The following is a 17,445-nucleotide window of genomic DNA, read 5'->3' on the forward strand; positions in this document are numbered from 1 at the left end:
AAAAAAAAAAAAAAAAAAAAAAAGATGTTCAGGGTAAAGGTCTATTAGCTAATGACTCCTGTTTCTCTTTGCTTAACAAATTTAGGTGCGATCACGATGGCTGTGGAAAAGCATTTGCAGCAAGTCACCACCTTAAAACTCACGTTCGTACACATACTGGTGAGTTTAGGCCAATTTTTATTTTTTATTTTAACATTCATCAAGCCTGTAACTATCAGTTTTCCATTGAGACCTGTAGAGCTAGGTGGATATAAAGAGACATAAGAGTCTGTATATATTCAGGTGAGCCTAATTAGCTCAGCCTTACCTAGAATGTTTGGGTTTCTGTCAGAGGCGGACCTCAGGTGTTCAACCTTAAGAAATGAAACCAATACAGAGACACTCTAAAAAAAACAATCTGTGAGAAACAAATCTTCTCTTTAAACTTCCCAGCAGCAGTCATTCCCAGTGCTTTGCTCTGCATTGAGTTTTAGGACTGAGATGATTAATGTGTAATTTATTCAAGTTTTAACAACTGTTAGCCAAAGTTTCTTAAAAATACTTACCTCTGTTAGGGAAAGGTAGATTTCTTCATCCAGTGAAATGACTTTATGGTAAATTAACACGACTTTGTTATTCTTGCAGGTGAAAGACCCTTCTTCTGCCCCAGTAATGGCTGTGAGAAAACATTCAGCACTCAATACAGTCTCAAAAGTCACATGAAAGGTCATGATAACAAAGGACCCTCATACAGTACACTTACACAACACAATGGATCAGAGGTGTGTAGTGTTTTTGTCTCTTGATCTGGGTACCACAGAACATCAGCAGTTGTTTGTGTATCACAACCAAAGGTTAAAATGTCTTCTCTGTATATCTGTTAGTGAGAGGGAAGAAGTCAGGGTCAAGATCAGTGTCTTGACTTGTTTATTTTACCACCTACTCAACATCTCCACCCAGATATCATCTACTCTTGTCAAACTTAACATGTTCAAACCTGTTCTTCCTGCAGTCTTCCTCATCTTGGTAAATGGCAGCTCTGGTTTTCTAGTGGCAGAGGCCAAAAATCTTATAGTCATTCTTGACTCTTTTTCCCCTCACACTCCACATCCACCAGCAAAGTCTGCCAGCTCATCCTTGATAATTTATCTAGAATACTATCACTTCTTCTGATTACTTTATTCAGTCTACTATTGTCTTTTTGCCTGGATTATTGCAATAACCTGTTAAGTGAGCTTCTTAGGACCTTTTCCCCCTCTTCTGTCTACTCCACAACAGACTGTTCTACATATATTAGCCAGAGAGATCTTTCTGAACTATACAGCAGATAATGTCTGTCGTCTGCTCATAACCCTCAGTAGCTTTTTAAATTTTTATTTATTTTCATAGATTTTTAAAAATTATTTTAACATAGAGACGAGGTCCAAGCAGTCTTTCCCTTTCCCCACCCCCACCCCCGCCCCCGCCTCCTGTCTCAACCTCCCAGTGTGCTGGGATTACAGGTATGAGCCACCCCACCTGGACTCCAGTAGCTTCTTGTATGTATCACTTGAAGTAAAAGTCAGAGTCTTTATAGTAGGCTACAGGGCCCTACACATTCTGGCCTGGTTGCTTCTCTGATCTCATCTACCTCTCTTTTTATTTTATTTTATTTTATTTTATTTTTTATGTATCGTATTGTATTGTATTGTATTGTATTATTTTATTTTTCATTTTATTTGAAACAGTGTCTTGCTCTGTCATGTAGGCTGGAGTGCAGTGCTGCAATCTCTGCTCACTGTGACCTCCACCTCCCTGGCTCAGGGATCCTCCCGAATAGCTGGGACCACAGGCATGCACCACCACGCCCGGGTATTTTTTTTTGTATTTTTTGTAGAGATGGGGTCTTCACCATGTTACCTAGGCTGGTCTTGCACTCCTGAGCTTAAGTGATCTATCTACCTTGGCCTCCCAAAGTGCTGGGATTACAGTTGTGAGCCACTGCGCCCAGCCTACTTTTCTTCCTCTCATTTCAGCCATATGGTCCTCTTTGTGGTTTCTTGAACCAAGGAGTGCCCACTCCTGCCCCTAGGCCTTTATACTTGCTGTACCCTCTGCTTGGAACATCTTCTCTAGATATGTGCATGGTTGATACCCTCTTTCCTTCACTCTGTACTCAAATGCCACTTACCTAAGAGAGCTTCCCTAACCACCCAGTGAAAGAGAAACTCCTATCCCAGAGTTCCCTACTACCCTTACTCTCCATAACACTTATCCTCTCTTACCCTGTCGCACACTGTATAGTTATTTGTTTTTTGTCCTCTCTCTCCACTAGAACGTAAGCTCTATGGGGGCAGGACTTTAGTTTGTTCATTATTGTGTCCCTGGGCCTGGAACAGTGTTTATGCATAGCAGATGCATTACGAATGTTTGTTGAGTGTGTGCATGAATAGGAGTATCCTAGGTAAGCAGGGCTACCACCTAAAGTGTGAATTGTGACTGGCGTTCTGGGACTCCAGAGTTCCCTTAGCCTGGGCAGTGGAATTTGAATTCTAAATCCCAGGTACCACTCTGAGTAAGGAGCCCTTTGGTGCCCATGTGGGAAACACAGTGGTGGAAGGACCATTTACTTTTCAGTCAGAAGCACCAGATTTGTCTTCTGCTAATTAGCTGTGTGTTTTGGGGCACTTCATTCCCACTGTCTGAGCATCAGTTTTCTCATATTTAAAATGGGAATATAAGTTTGTGGCAATTTGTTACAAAAAGAATAAAAAACAGGGATATAGAATAATACTTCCAAGGTTTACATGAATGGCAAATGAGGTCATGTGAAATCACTGTAAATGATGAGACCAGGTATACAGATAGTATTAATTTCACATTATTATAGGTTTGTTACTCTGGAGCCTTAGTCATGAGATCATATTAAAACTCTTTATTATTATTATTATTTTTCTTTTTTGAGACAGAGTCTCACTCTTGTTGTCCAGGCTGGAGTGCCACTAGTGGCATGATCTTGGCTCACTGCAACTTCTGCCGCCCAGGTTCAAGTGATTCTCCTGCCTCAGCCTCCTGAGTAGCTGGGATTACAGGTGCCTGCCACCACACCTGGCTAATTTTTGTAGTTTTAGTAGAGACGGGGTTTCACCATGTTGGCCAGGCTGGTCTCGAACTCCTGACCTCGTGATTCACCTGCCTCAGCCTCCCAAAGTGCTGGGATTACAGGCCTGAGCCACCGCGCCCAGCCTAAAACTCTTTTTTTTTTGAGATGGAGTCTCGCACTGTCACCTGGGCTGGGGTGCAGTGGCCCGCTCTCGGCTTACTGCAACCTCCACCTCCTGGGTTCAAGTGATTCTCCTGCCTCAGCCTCCCAAGTAGCTGGGATTACAGGCGCACACCACTGCGCCTGGCTAATTCTTTGTGTTTTTAGTAGAGACGGGGTTTCACTATGTTGTCCAGGCTGGTCTCAATTTCCTGACCTCGTGATCCACCCGCCTTGGCCTCCCAGATTGCTGGGATTACAGGCATGAGCCACCATGCCCGGCCTCTAAAACTCTTTATTAATAATTTTTAAGAAATGTAAGATATTCTTCTAAGAATATCAGGATTTTAAAAAATTAAGTAATTCACGGGGTGGGGGGAGCAGGGAGGGATAGCATTAGGAGATATACTTAATGTAAGTGATGAGTTAATGGGTGCAACACACCAACATGGCACGTGTATACATATGTAACAAACCTGCACATTGTGCACATGTACCCTACAACTTAAAGTATAATTTAAAACAAATTTAACTAATTCACTTAGCCCTTGCTTTGGTTGGCTTAAACTTCTTCAGATAACACATGTAGACACATGGAACATTAGGGACTTTGTAATCAAGTGTTTTGTTACATGATATGCCACTGTAAATCCTGATTTTTGTTACTCAATTAGAATTTTTTCTCTTTTACAGGATACAAATCACTCACTTTGTCTAAGTGACTTGAGCCTTCTGTCCACAGATTCTGAATTGCGAGAAAATTCCAGTACGGTAAGTGTATCTGTAATACCAGTGCTAGAAAAATAAGGGCAAGAATTAAGCACTCCCTTTGGTGGGAAAATTGAGGCAGGCCAGTCTTTGAAGTTTTCTAGGTTTAATTGTGTTTAATTACTGACCATGTAGGATTTTTTTCTTCTTCTCCTGATAAGAGTTCTTTTCTTTTTTTTTTTTTTTTTTTTGAGATGGAATCTCCCTCTTTCGCCCAGGCTGGAGTGCAGTGGCGCGATCTCGGCTCACTGCAAGCTCTGCCTCCCGGGTTCACACCATTCTCCTGCCTCAGCCTCCCGAGTAACTGGGACTACAGACACCCGCCACCGTGCCCTGCTAATTTTTTGTATTTTAAATAGAGACGGGGTTTCACTGTGTTAGCCAGGATGGTCTCGATCTCCTGACCTCGTGATCCACCTGCCTTGGCCTCCCAGAGTGCTGGGATTACAGGCATGAGCCACCATGCCTGGCCTCCTGATAAGAGTTCTATTAGGAGAGGCTGTTCTCTCTGAGGCCTCATTCCTTTTGACCCAGGTCACTCACTTCGTAACCTCCTGGCCCCAGAAAATTTCTTTTTTTACTCATTTAGCAAATATGTATTGACCAGGCACTATGCCAGTACTGAGCTTATAGTAGTAAAAAATGTTGGTATAGTTTGTCCTTGAGGAACTTCCTTGGGAAGTCTAGTACTGTAAGACATAACCAGAATTCTAGTTTCTGGACTTTTTCAAACCCTATCTATGTGACCTGGCTTGGTCTTTTTCCTTTTTCCTTTTTAATTTTAATTTTACTTATTTTTTTCTCTGCCATGGGGAGAAAAAATTTTCCCTTCTTTAAGTTTATTAACTTTTTGAAGAAACCTCTTACACATATACAGTCCTCTATCTGCTAAAGGACAAACCCACTTTATCTTAATCTGATTGCTTTGATTTCAAGCTGTTAGGAAATTTGACTGCCATTCCCATGGCTCCGTGATGCAACATACAAACCAGTGCATTGAGTCTGAGCTTATGCAGCCTCCTCCATGTTGAACGTGAGAGTTTTACAGTATTGCTAACACTAATTTTGAGTTCGGGTTTTTTTGTTGTTGTTTTTCCTGGTAAGTAAATATAGGCTAGATTTTCTGTGATTATGTGCATAATGAATAAATGTGATGGGAAGTATTTGAACAGAGACTGAATGATTCAGGAATGCTGTGAAAAAGTGTTTTTTTCAGTGTGTGATTAGTGGAGTCAACAACAGCACTTCTAAAGTTGTAGGTTCTTGTGCCTCCCCCAAGCCTGCTGAGTCAGCATGTCTGATCGTGGCATCTGAATCTGCATTTTTATGTAAACATGACAAGGTGTAATTCTCCTTCTGGTAGTGGCAGAGTTGTTGTTATGAGACCAACTCTTCTGTAGAAAACAGCTGAAAATTCTAGACAAAATATAAAAAACTACTGTGGAAAGGCACTGGTGAGCAACCAATAGCAAGCAGAGGTAACCTTGGAAGAAGGGATTACTTGGAAGATAGTAAAGGCATCGGGTAGGCTTGCAAGTTTTATGGCTTATCCACCTTGGACAAGCCCCAGTTGGCACCCAACGAGGCAGCCAAACTAATAAAAAGTCAATATTACTGGCTTGAATAACCAGAGGACAGAGTTCAGAGTGGCCACAGTAACCAGGCAGGTAACCTGGAAAGGAAAGAGTCTCTAAAGGGGAGTCCCAAGTTCTGTGTATAAACTCCCTCCAAATCTCTGGCTGAACCCTGCATCATGGATGTGTATGATAGACTCTTAAGCAGCCCAGCCAAGGCTAAATTAACAGGCAAGGATTTTTTTTATTTTTTATTTTTTTATGGGACAAGGATTTTTAAGAGCTATTATATGCTCAAGGACGTAAAGGATATGCTTGTAATTATTGAACAAATAGGAAATCTCAGCAGAGGAATAGAAACTGTAAAAAATGTACCAAATGGAAATCTAAAACGGAAAAATATAGCTGAAATAATTCACTGGATGGGGCTTAACAGCAGATTGGAAATGACAGAAGAAAGAATCAGTTAAGTTGAAGATCGATCAATATAAATGAACTAATCTAAAGAACAAAGAGAAAAAGATTAAATGGGTACATCATATGATTTTTATGCATATTCCTATTTCACAACTAATGTTCTAAAAGAAATTTCTGTACTAGGTGGCCTAGATGCCCTCTAAGCTACCCAGCCTAAGATTTCTGGGAATAATATCCCTTTAACATGTAACTGTGTTAAATAGCTTAGGAGTCTATTCTCTGGCCAAGACTATGACATATAACTATGGAACTTTCTGGAGCCCTAGGGTCACCAGGAAAATACCCTGGCATAAGGGGACACCAAGTACTTTTAAAAAAGGGAAGCCTTTCCTATCACAATTTATATAATCAAGAGAGAGAAGCACTATCCCTTGGGGTTTAATTATAGATTATGCTCCTGGTACCCAGTGTTTATCTCAGATGTAGAAATTGATTTTAGCCTTTCAAATTAAGGTCACAATTCCTTGAAGCAATAGCATTAATTTTTCTTTGCTTGAAAAAAAAAATTAGGGACATGTGCAGTGGCTCATGCCTGTAATCCCAGCACTTTGGGAAGCAGAGGTGGGTGGATGGCTTGAGCCCAGGAGTTTGAGACCAATCTGGGCAGCACAGTGAGACCTCATCTCTAGTAAAAGTAAAATATTAGCTGGTGTGGTCCCAGCTATTTGGCAGGCTGAGGCAAGAGGATTGTTTGAGCCCTGGAGTGAGCCATGATCATACCACTGCATTCCAGCCTGGGCAACAGAGCAAGACCCTGTCTCAAAAAAAAAAAAAAAAAAGAAGAATCAGGAGTTGTTAAAATCAAATAGTAAATTTATATGAGATAATGATTTTATGGGTTTCTGAGCAGCCCATTTGTATGCATGTCCTAGAAATGAACTTTGGTTCGCTCAGATCTTTTGTTAGAGGAGGGTTGAAGGTGCTAGAGAATGGCCTTCTCGAAGCGTTTTGGCTGCTCAGCTCCAGGATCCTCCATCCTAGTCCCAGACAGCTACCCGTATTCTCCTCTTCTTTGCTCTTTGCTCCGTGCTCCAGGCCTGGAAAGCTCAGCCTGTTCTTGTCTTCTCTACTTGTGAAAGTTGTTCCTACACACTCTGATCCCAGCGTTTTTGCCCTGAAGCTTGGCGGGGGCTTCAGCATTTTCCTTTTTTTAAATTTTAACAAACTTTTTATTGTAGTACAATACACATACAGAAAAGCACATGTATTATAAATGTATAGCTTGATGAATCATCACAATTCATCACACCCATGTAACCAGCACCCCAATCAAAAAGAACATTCCCAGCCAGGCATGGTGGTTTACGCCTGTAATCCCAACACTTTGGGAGTTTGAGGTGGGCGGATCACCTGAGGTCAGGAGTTCGAGACCCGCTTGGCCAACATGGCTAAACTCCGTCTCTACTAAAAATACAAAAATTAGCCAGGCATAGTGGCAGGTGCCTGTAATCCCAGCTACTTGGGAAGCTGAGGCAAGAGAATCGCTTGAACCCTGGAGGCAGAGGTTGCAGTGAGCTGAAATCGTGCCATCGCACTCCAGCCTGGGCGACAAGAGGGAAACTCCGTCTCAAAACAAAACAACATAAAACAAACAAACGAAGGAACATTCCCAGCACCCCAGAGGCCCCCCTACCACATACCCCCAAAAGCTATGATCTCTCCCTGCAGACAACCACTATTCTGATTTCTAACAACTAAGATTAGCTTTTCCTGTTTTTTTTTTTTTTTTTTTTTTTATGCTTTTATGATTGGACTCATATACTTGTTTATGTCTGGCTTTTCTTCTTATAACATTATGTTTAAGAAATTAAGCCATATTCTTACATACAGTTACAGGTCATTCATTCTTGTTGTTGAACAATATTACACTAAGTGAATATACCACAATACACTAAATGAATATACCAATATTTGTTCTTTCTCCTGTTGGGCATTTGGATAGTTTCTAGTTTGGAGCCATTATGAATAGTGCTGCTGTGAACATTTTTGTACATATGTTTTGGAGGCACACAGCCCATTCCTTTTCTTCTCCCTAGTATTATTGAGAGATTAGGTTGGTCAAAAGTAATTGCCGTTGAAAGTAATGGCAAAAACTGCAAATACTTTTGCATCAACCTAATATCATTGACAAATATAGCTCATTCCTTTTTTTTTTTTTTTTTTTTTGAGAAGGAGTCTCGCTCTGTCACCCAGGCTGGAGTGCAGTGGCCAGATCTCAGCTCACTGCAAGCTCCGCCTCCCGGGTTTACGCCATTCTCCTGCCTCAGCCTCCCAAGTAGCTGGGACTACAGGTGCCCGCCACCTTGCCCGGCTAGTTTTTTGTATTTTTTAGTAGAGACGGGGTTTCACCGTATTAGCCAGGATGGTCTCGATCTCCTGACCTTGTGATCTGCCTGTCTCGGCCTCCCAAAGTGCTGGGATTACAGGCTTGAGCCACTGTGCCCGGCCAGCTCATTCCTTTTTAATTATGTTACTACCTATAATGATTTATAAACAGAACAAAAATAATAACTATGGCCAGTCATGGTGGCTCACGCCTGTAATCCCAGCACTTTGGGAGGCCAAGGCGGGTAGATGATGAGGTCAGGAGATCGAGACCGTTTGGGCTAACACAGTGAACACTGTGTCATGGCTAACGAGGCTAACACAGCTAACCCCGTCTCTACTAAAAATACAAAACACAGAATTAGCCGGGCGTGGTGGCGGGCGCCTGTAGTCCCAGCTCCTCGGGAGGCTGAGGCAGGAGAATGGCGTGAACCTGGGAGGCGGAGCTTGCAGTGAGCCAAGATTGTGCCACTGCACTCCTGCTTGGGTAACAGAGCAAGACTCCAGCTCAAAAATAATAATATAATAATAACTGTGAGGAGATTGCAAAGCTTATGCTCAATGGTAGTTGTTAGTCAACTATTTTTCAAACTGGATTGCACCTTTTTATTGGGTTTTAAAATAGTGGTTTACAATCAGCATTTCAAAGACATAATAGAATAGAACAAAAATCAGAGGACATTGCACATAGTAAGGATAAGGTCTGTTTCATAGACTTGTTTCAGTTACATATATGGATATGTATATAATATGAAGAATATATGTATATACAGTGTAAAATGTATTTCTTTGTGTCACAATGAAAATTTGAAGGTCACACTGTTGGCCTATGAGTTTTAACTCTGTCTGGACTGGAAGCTGGAAGTTGTCCCACTAGATTTGAGATGGAGTCTCACTCCATCACCCAGGCTGGAGTGCAGTGACTTGATCTCGGCTCGCTGCAACCTCCACTTCCCAGGTGCAACTAATTCTCCTGCCCCAGCCTCCCGAGTAGCTGGGATTTGAGGCACACACCACCATGCTCAGCTAATTTTTGTATTTTTGGTAGAGACGGGGTTTCACCATGTTGGTCAGGCTGGTCTCGAACACTTGACCTCAAGTGATCTGCCTGTCTCAGCCCCCCAAACTGCTGGGATTACAGGTGTGAGCCACTGCGCCTGGCCTCACATAATTTCTGACTTCAGCTTCTATCATATTGGCAATCAAGATCACTGAACTTAAAAAAAAAAATCACTGAATTTCCCCTCCTTCAGCTGATAGACTTAGAATAGAATCATCAGCTGGTGGTGGGGGCTCATACTTGTAATCCCAGTGCTTTAGGAGGACCGCTTGAGGCCAGTTCAGGACCACGCTGGGCAACATAGCAGGACCTTATCTCTACTAACAATGATTTTTAAAAGCAGCCAGGCATGGTGGCATGTGCCTGTAGTTCCAGCTACTTGGGAGGCCGAGGGGATGATCTTGAGCCCAGGAGTTCGAGGTTACAGTGATTTGACTGTGCCACTGCACTCCAGCCTGGGTAACAGAGCTAGACCCTGTCTCAAAAAAAAGGGGTAGGGGGAGAATAATTGTTGCCTTTTGGCTCCAGTGGGCAATTTAATCTTTGAGCACATCTAGATTGGTGGACAGCCCCACTCGTCACCACACTTCTGCCCAATCCCAAAGTGATCCTTCTGAGTTCTCCCTTCTAGAAGCAGAGTTGTTGCAAAATGACCTTAAAACGTAAGTTGTCACTAGGGCAAGATCTGCCCTAAAATTAGGTTTTAGTTTGGTGTATATGGTGTGTTTATGTTATTTTCAATTACATGTGACCTTTGAACAACACAGGGGCTAGGGATGCTGGCCCCCCAACCCATACCCCCTGCACAACCAAATCCTAGTATAACTTTTGACTCCCTCAAAACTGAGCTAGCAATGGCCTTAGCCTACGGTGATTGGAAGCCTTACTGATAACATAAACAGTTTAGATTAGCAGATATTTTGAATGTTATATGTATTACATATTGTATTCTTAAAGTAAGCTAGAAAAAATAAAATGTTAAGAAAATCACAAAGAAGAGAAAATAAATTTACTTTTTATTAAGTGGAAGTAGATCATTGTAAAGGTGATTCATCCTCATTGTCTTCACATTGAGTAGGCAGAGGAAAAGGAAGAGGAGGGGTTGGTTTTGCTGTGTCAGGGGTGGCAGAAGTGGAAAAAAGTCCAAGTGTAAGTCCACTTGTGCAGTTCAAACACATATTGTTCAAGAGTCAGCTGTACTTGCTTTTCTTTACAAGTTGGTAGATTTCGTTTTTTTTTTTTTTTTTTTGAGACGGAGTCTTGCTCTGTCGCCCAGGCTGGAGTGCAGTGGCCAGATCTCAGCTCACTGCAAGCTCCGCCTCCCGGGTTCACGCCGTTCTCCTGCCTCAGCCTCCCGTGTAGCTGGGACTGCAGGTGTCCGCCACCTCGCCCGGCTAGTTTTTTTGTATTTTTTTTAGTAGAGACGGGGTTTCACCGTGTTAGCCAGGGTGGTCTCGATCTCCTGACCTCGGCCTCCCAAAGTGCTGGGATTACAGGCTTGAGCCACCGCGCCCGGCCACAAGTTGGTAGATTTCATGTAAAAATCAAAATTTCTGCATCTGATATGGTGGCTCACACCTATAATCCCAGCACTTTGGGAGGTTGGGGTGGGAGGATCCCTTGAGCCCAGGTCAAGACCAGGCTGGACAACATAGTGAGACCCTATCTCTACAGAAAAATTAAAAAATTATCCAGATGTAGTGGCCCATACCTGTGGTCCGAGCTACTTGGAGGCTGAGGTGGGAGGATCGCTTGAGCCTGGGAGTTGAAGGCCGCAGGGAGCTATGATCATACCACTGCATTCCAGCCTGGGCAATAGAATAAAGAAACCCTGTCTCAAAAAAAAGAAAATCAAAATTTTGCCACTTGAGTTCTGGTAATTCCTGGCCTGCATAGTCCCGTGACAGCATTTGGCTGAAGCCCTTGAGGTGACTGGCATGCATTCTCTCCAGTATGCCACAACCCACCTCCCTTGCTTCACGTATTTCTGTTCCTTGTCTGAATTTTGTGGGCAGTTGCCCTTACCACTCTTGCCCTACAGACTGTAGGGGTAGAGGTGGATTGGAGGTTGACCATGGATAGAAGAACTGTAGTCTTTTCCCTTCCCTGAACTAAAGTGAAGAGTGCTCATTTTAGTTAGTGCCTGTGGGGAGGCAGGCCCTCAGGGATTGTGTTGGGTTTTTCCCCCTCACATTTTACCTTTTGTTTTTAATGCCTCTGACCTTTTATTAAGTATAAAGCTATCACTATTATCATCATTGTCTTGTTTGATTTATTACCATGCATACATATTAGAATATCATAGATATTATGAAAGATATTCACAATGTTATTACACGAGGAAAGCAAGTTGCAGGGTAATGAATATTATATAATCTTTTTTCTTTTTTTTTTTGGATACAGAGTCTTGCTCTGTCACCCGGGCTGGAGTGCAGTGGTGTGATCTTGGTTCACTGCAACCTCTGCCTCCCAGGTTCAAGCGATTCTCCTGCGTTAGCCTCCCAAGTAGCTGGGATTACAGGCGCCTGCCACCACGCCCTGCTAATTTTTGTATTTTTAGTAGAAACGGGGTTTTACCATGTTTGCCAGGCTGGTCTCGAACTCCTGACCTCAGGTGATCTGCCTGCCTCAGCCTCCCAAAGTGCTGGGATTACAGGCGTGAGCCACCACACCCGGCCTATAATCTCATTTTTTAATGTAAGATTTGGTCTTTTAGATCAGAAGTCAGCAAGGTTTTTTGGTAATGAGCCAGATAGTAAATATTTTAGGCTTTGTCGATCACATGGTCTATGTCACAACTAGTCAACTCTGCCATTGTAGCAAAAGTTGCACAGATAATATGTAAATGAATGCGTTTGCCTGTGTTCCAATAAAACTTTATTTACAAAAACAGGAAAGAACTGGCAAGTCATAGTGTGCCAGTTCCTGTTTTAAAGTATTTGAGGGGCTGGGCATGGTGGCTCATGCCTGTAATCCTAACATTTTAGGAGTCTGAGGTTGAGTGGATTGCTTATGCCCAGGAGTTCAAGACCAGCCTGGGCAACATAGTGAGATTCTATCTCTATTAAAAAATAAATAAATAAAAATAAAATATTTGAGGACCCAAATCTTTAGTGTCTAAGGCTTAAGAAAATATGTGTTACTTTAAATAGCAAAAGGTAGAAACAAGATGCATAAAAAAGATTTTCTTTCTAGTTCTGCTGCATTGAATGTGTTCTCTCATGGTGAAGAATTGTCTCAAGATGGCCAATCTCACATCTTTGTCTTTCTCCAATAGACCCAGGGCCAGGACCTCAGCACAATTTCACCAGCAATCATCTTTGAATCAATGTTCCAGAATTCAGATGATACGGCAATTCAGGAAGATCCTCAACAGACAGGTTTGTCACATGGACTCTTTCTACTCACATCTCAGCACTTGCTGACACACTGAGTCATAGGCACAATGAATCATTCTAGTTAGCTTAAATGAAGTGAGCTTTCTATAAAGGGTCAGAAAAGTTTGAGTCTTTCAGTTTAATTCCATCTTTTCCCCTACTTCCCTCAGTCCTGAAGAAGAGAGTCTCCTTTCCCAGAATCTTTTGTTGGCTGTAAAAAACAAAATGGGAGGAGCTGTGAGCTCTTTCTTCTGCTTTTTTTTTTTTTTTTTTTTTTTGAGACAGCGTCTCATGTTGTCACCAGGTGGGAGTGCAGTGGTGTGATCTTGGCTCACTGCAACCTCCACCTCCAGGCTTAAGTGATCCTCCCACCTCAGCCTCCCGAGTAGCTGGGACCACAGGCATGTGCCACCACACCCAGCTAATTTTATTTTATTTTATTTTTGGTGGAGATGGGATTTTGTCATGTTGCCCAGGCTGCTTTCAAACTCCTGAGCTTAGGCAATCCACCTGCCTCAGCCTCCCAAAGTTCTAAGACTACAGGCATGAACCACCGTGCCCAGCCTTGTGAGCTCTTTCTTCTGATGTGATACACTGTCTATGAATGAACAGGACCCACAAACTCACAAATTTCAGATGCATCGATCATACTGTGTTCGATGAAAATTTGTCTGTAAAACTTCCCATTAGTCAGAAAGTATATTCACTAGTTATATCAAAAAAAGGATGTTTAGTCTCTTTGCCAGAAAAGCCTTAAGACACTTTTTAAAATGGTTAGACCTATATTGGGTCTTCACATTTAGGAAGTGAGGTTGATGGTGAAACTTGATACTTTGACCAGAGGTGTCACTAAATGAAAATGACAGAAAGCTGGCCTGCTAGCTATGAAGAGATGAGTTCAGTGGACTTCAGCTGTGTTTTGTTTAGCCCATAATGACTGTTTTTGTGGCTCATCTAAGGCTTGGGATATGTATATATATATTTCTATTTCTTTTTCTTGCCAGCTTCCTTGATTGAAAGTTTTAATGGTGATGCAGAGTCAGTCAGTGATGTTCCGCCATCCACAGGAAATTCAGCATCTTTATCTCTTCCACTTGTACTGCAGCCTGGCCTCTCCGAGCCACCCCAGCCTCTACTACCTGCCTCAGCTCCGTCTGCTCCTCCGCCTGCTCCTTCCCTAGGACCTGGCTCCCAGCAAGCTGCATTTGGCAACCCCCCTGCTCTCTTACAACCTCCAGAAGTGCCTGTTCCCCACAGCACACAGTTTGCTGCTAATCATCAAGAGTTTATTCCGCACCCCCAGGCACCGCAGCCCATCGTACCAGGACTTTCTGTTGTTGCTGGGGCTTCTGCATCAGCAGCGGCAGTGGCATCAGCTGTGGCAGCACCAGCCCCACCACAAAGTACTACTGAGCCCCTGCCAGCCATGGTCCAGACTCTGCCCCTGGGTGCCAACTCTGTCCTAACTAATAATCCCACAATAACCATCACCCCGACTCCCAACACAGCTATCCTGCAATCCAGCCTAGTCATGGGAGAACAGAACTTACAATGGATATTAAATGGTGCCACCAGTTCTCCACAAAACCAAGAACAAATTGTAAGTATTATGTATAAATATACCCAGTGGGGTGAAGTGTGTTTACATAGGTGACGTGTTCAGAAGTTTTTACTTCAAAAAGAAAAGTGGCTGTCATATCCACCATGAAACTTGTCAATGACTACCTTTTAGTCATTTTCCACATAATCAAGTGGTATAAATGTAGGAAATGCTGTGGTCAGTACCTACAATAAGGAGGCAGAGAAACAGTCTTTATCTAGCAGGAGGCACTCGAACAAATATTCCTACTGATACTGGAATCTAATCACATCTTCTAGTATAAAAAAGCAGTCAGCAAACTCCAGAGGCCCCAGAATATTCCAGAAAAAGAAGGTTGTCTTCAAGGCAGAGTCAGACTGATGTGAGGGACTGATGTGACCCAGTCAGATGGCACCGGATAGCAGTGGCCAAGTCAGAGAACTAATCTGCTCCCACAGCCCATCATAGAATCATTTTCTGAGGAAGTGCTTGGTCTTGATGACTAGGGAAATGACTTGGTCTTTCAGTTAATGCTTCATGGTGAAGAATTGTCTCAGGGTGGCCAATCTCACAACTTTGAAAGCCTGATATTTGCCATATACCACACTGAATATCTGGAGGATACAGAAAAGAGAAAAAAAACATGATTTATTTTTTTATAAAAACGTATATTCTAGTTAAAGAGGCTAAAAATGCCAAAAAGAAAGTTAATATTACCAGTAGATTAAGTACTAAATACTAATAATGATAATTTAAAAAACATCAACAGCTATTATTTATTGAGTCCTTACTATGTGTAAGGACTTATGTGCTACATATTTTTTAAAATTGAGGATTTGCAACGTGTCAGTTATTACCTATGTACATTATTTTTAGATTACTTTTTTTGGACTTTATTGAACAGATGGTACAGAGAGTTTCCATAAACCTTTCTCCATCCCCAGTTTCCCCTCTTATTATTATCATTATTATATATTTTGAGGCAGGATCTGGCTCTGTCACCCAGGCTAGAGTGCAGTGGTGCTATCTCAGCTCACTGCAACCTCCGCCTCTCGAGCTCAAGCCATCCTCCCACCTTAGTCTCCTAACTGGGACTACAGGCACCCACCACCACGACTGGCTAATTTTTTGTATTTTTTATAGAGATGGGGTTTCGCCATGTTGCCTAGGCTGGTCTTGAACTCCTAGACTCAAGCGATCTGCCTGCCTCAGTCTCCCAAAGTGCTGGGACCATAGGCGTGAGCCATCATGCCCAGCCCTCCCTCCCCTATTATTATTATTATTTTTTATCTGTATCATCTTGTGTTTGTCCCCTATTACTAACATCTTGCAACAGTGTGGTACATTGGTTACATCTGATGAACCAGTATTGATACATTATTATTATCTAAAGTCCATAGTTTACATTAGGGTCCATTCTTTGTGCTGTACAGTTCTACTGGTTTTGACAAATGCGTAATGTCATCTATCTACCATTATAATATCCAGAATAGTTTCACTTTTTAAAAAATTCCTTGTCCTTCACTTATTCATCCCTGCTACGTCTTCCCCCTCCCCTAGTAATCATTGATATTTTTACTATCTCTGTATACCTGCAGCTCTGTGTGTCACACAAAGCACATTTTAACATATTACAACAATCCTAGGAGGTAGGTCTAATTTTCCCAATGGAGGGCAGAGGTCCAGAGAGGTTTGGTGACTGGCTGAAGTTCCCACAGCTCACAAGTGGCAAAGCTGGGATTTAAGCATAAGCAGATTGATCCCAGAGTTGGTGGCTTTTGGCCACTGCGTTGAGGGGTTCAGACACTAATGGTTTGTTGGGTGACCATACAGGTCAGGTGAGCCTTGAGATACGGGTAGGAATTAGATGGAGAAAAGGATGGTACTAAGTTGGAGAATCTAGAGGTGGATGTATGCTACTATCAGACACACTAGAAAGGCGATTTGGGGCTCAATAGGGAGAACACTCAAATTCCAGAAGTAGGCTGCCAATCCTCTCTAGATCTAGAGAGCCTGTTTCCATTTCTAGATAGCCAGAGTCATTGGAAAGGGCTTTCCAGTGTTGTGACCCAGCCCGCCTCCATGTGGTTTTTATTGTTTTCTCTGGCCCTGTCCTGGGGTGCTGAGTGAAACAAGTCATCCCTTTTCTTTTCAGGTATTTAAATATGGGTCTCACTTCTCCTTTTTTTTTCTTTTTTTTTGAGTCAGATTCTTGCTTTGTTGCCCAGGCTGGAGTGCAGTGGTGCAGTCTTGGCTCACTGCAACCTCTGCCTCCTGGGTTCAAGCGATTCTCCTGACTCAGCCTCCCGAGTAGCTGGGACTACAGGCACGCACCACCACGCCTGGCTAATTTTTGAATTTTTAGTAGAGACAGGGTTTCGCCGTGTTGGCCAGGCTGGTCTCCAACTCCTGGCCTCAGGTGATTTGCCCACCTTGGCCTCCTAAAGTGCTGGGATTACAAGCGTGAGCCACCATGCCCGGCCTCCATTATTATTTTATAGTATCATCTGCTATATAACTTAGCCAGAAGCTTTCACTTTCCTCCCACACTCATCTTAGAGGCACTTTTTAATTTCCTTTTTAGAGAGATAAAAGACAAAGCTGCCTCAAGATAAGACTTCAAGAAAGTAGAAACCTTTTAGCCCATGTAATAGGAAGTATAGTAGAGTGATAAGGGTGACTTTCTGGGCATGGGTTTGTAGTCCTGCTTAGTCATAATATAAATAATGAATGTTCTCGAACTCCTGACCTCAGATGATCCACCCGCCTCGGCCTCCCAAAGTGCTGGGATTACAGGTGTGAGCCACCATGCCCGGCCTTAAATAATAATGTTTACTGAATGTTCACCATGCGCCAAGTGTCCTACGCGCATCATCTCATTTCATCCTCACAGGGGCCTTTGAAAGGTTTTTGGTTATTGTCTTAGTCCATTTTCTGTTACTTAAAACAGAGTACCCCAAACTGGGTAATTTATAAAGAAAACACATTTATTTCTTAGAGTTATGGAGGCTGAGAAGTCCAAAGTTGAGGGGCCACATCTGGAGGGCCGCCCTGCTGGTGTGGAA

General features: G+C 42.7%; 1 protein-coding gene across 2 annotated transcripts in view; it reads left to right on the top strand.

The window, feature by feature from the left end:
* LOC105494754 (metal regulatory transcription factor 1) overlaps positions 1–17,445 on the top strand; it is a 46,640-nt gene that overhangs the window by 25,203 nt on the left and 3,992 nt on the right. For both annotated transcript variants that reach the window (XM_011763529.2, XM_011763530.3), the window contains exons 5-9: positions 86–159; positions 625–761; positions 3,914–3,991; positions 12,702–12,804; positions 13,806–14,401. In XM_011763529.2, the coding sequence (XP_011761831.2) occupies positions 86–159; positions 625–761; positions 3,914–3,991; positions 12,702–12,804; positions 13,806–14,401 (988 nt within the window). The remainder of the gene's footprint in view (positions 1–85; positions 160–624; positions 762–3,913; positions 3,992–12,701; positions 12,805–13,805; positions 14,402–17,445) is intronic.

The sequence above is a fragment of the Macaca nemestrina genome, chromosome 1 (assembly GCF_043159975.1).
Source record: "Macaca nemestrina isolate mMacNem1 chromosome 1, mMacNem.hap1, whole genome shotgun sequence".
Taxonomy (NCBI): Eukaryota; Metazoa; Chordata; class Mammalia; order Primates; family Cercopithecidae; genus Macaca; species Macaca nemestrina.